The sequence below is a fragment of the Egretta garzetta genome, unplaced genomic scaffold, assembly GCF_000687185.1.
Source record: "Egretta garzetta isolate BGI_Z169 unplaced genomic scaffold, ASM68718v1 scaffold585, whole genome shotgun sequence".
Lineage (NCBI taxonomy): Eukaryota > Metazoa > Chordata > Aves > Pelecaniformes > Ardeidae > Egretta > Egretta garzetta.
The window spans coordinates 426,973-428,163 of NW_009259708.1; the positions used below are offsets into that span (position 1 = coordinate 426,973).

At 52.5% G+C, this 1,191-nt stretch overlaps 1 protein-coding gene across 3 annotated transcripts in view; it reads left to right on the top strand.

Annotated features, from left to right (window-relative positions):
• Window positions 1–510: 510 nt before the first annotated feature.
• Window positions 511–1,191, top strand: part of NRG1 (neuregulin 1) — a 101,685-nt gene continuing 101,004 nt past the window's right edge. For all 3 annotated transcript variants that reach the window (XM_035894421.1, XM_009638994.2, XM_009638995.2), the window contains exon 1: window positions 511–1,138. In XM_035894421.1, coding sequence (XP_035750314.1) covers window positions 511–1,138 — 628 coding nt within the window. The remainder of the gene's footprint in view (window positions 1,139–1,191) is intronic.

The following is a 1,191-nucleotide window of genomic DNA, read 5'->3' on the forward strand; positions in this document are numbered from 1 at the left end:
TCAGATGCTCAAGGTGAGAGTCTTGCCTTTCGCTCTGGGCTATTGGTTCACTTAATCCGGTCAATTTGTTCGGTGTTCGTGGTTTTCTTTCTCTTGTCACCCTCCTTCCCTCCGTTTTGTTTTGTTGTGCTTGCTTTTGGGGGGATGTTTCTTCCCTCCCGCAGAAGAGCTGGAATTGCTTGAGAGGCGTTTAAGGAATTATAAAAGTGGCCAGCAAACAGGAGCTCAGTAATTGTGAAGCTACTCTTGCTTCAGCGAGGCAGAGAGAGCGACAGAGGGCTCAGGGGCAGGGGGGGGAAGGGGGGGGTGCCTCGTTTTTCCTGTGCATTACCGCTCTCCCAGTTTGGATGATGTTGCTGAGCTTGGACCTTTTGTTGACTCCCACTCTGTGATTTTTGCAGAGTACTGTGACTATTACTACCGTCTCTTTTTGTCTGTGTCTCACAGTAATGGACTGTGATAGAGTTAAGGCCTTTTGGAGGTGAGCTGTTTGGGAGCTGATGCTTAAACATGTCTGAAGTAGCTGCCGACACTTTCCCCAGCCCCTCAGCTCAGCTGAGCCCCGATGCGTCCCTCAACGGGCTCCCGGCTGAGGAGAACATGCCGGGGACCCAAAGAGAGGACAGGAGGGTCCAGGGAATAGCAGGCCTTGCCGCAACCTGCTGTGTGTGCCTGGAGGCAGAGCGACTGAAGGGCTGCCTCAACTCTGAAAAGATCTGCATCGCCCCTATCCTGGCTTGCCTGCTCAGCCTTTGCCTCTGCATTGCTGGCCTCAAGTGGGTCTTTGTGGACAAGATTTTTGAGTATGACTCTCCTACCCACCTTGACCCTGGGAGGATAGGACAAGACCCAAAGAGTGCTGTGGATCCTACAGCTCTGTCTGCCTGGGTGCCTTCGGAGGTGTATGCCTCACCCTTCCCCGTACCTAGCCCCAAGAGCAAGGCTGAAGTGACAGTGCAAAGTGACAGCTCGCTCGTGCCCTCCAAACCGTTCCTCCAGCCTTCTCTGTATAACCGCATCCTAGATGTTGGGTTGTTGTCCTCTGCCGCACCTTCGTTGTCACCACCCGCCCTGGAGCCTACCACAGCGTCTCAGGCGCAAGCAACAGAAACCAATCTCCAAACTGCTCCAAAACTTTGTAAGTAGAAGCTACGCGTTTCTTTGTTTTTTCTTCCACAAAAAAAAAAAAAA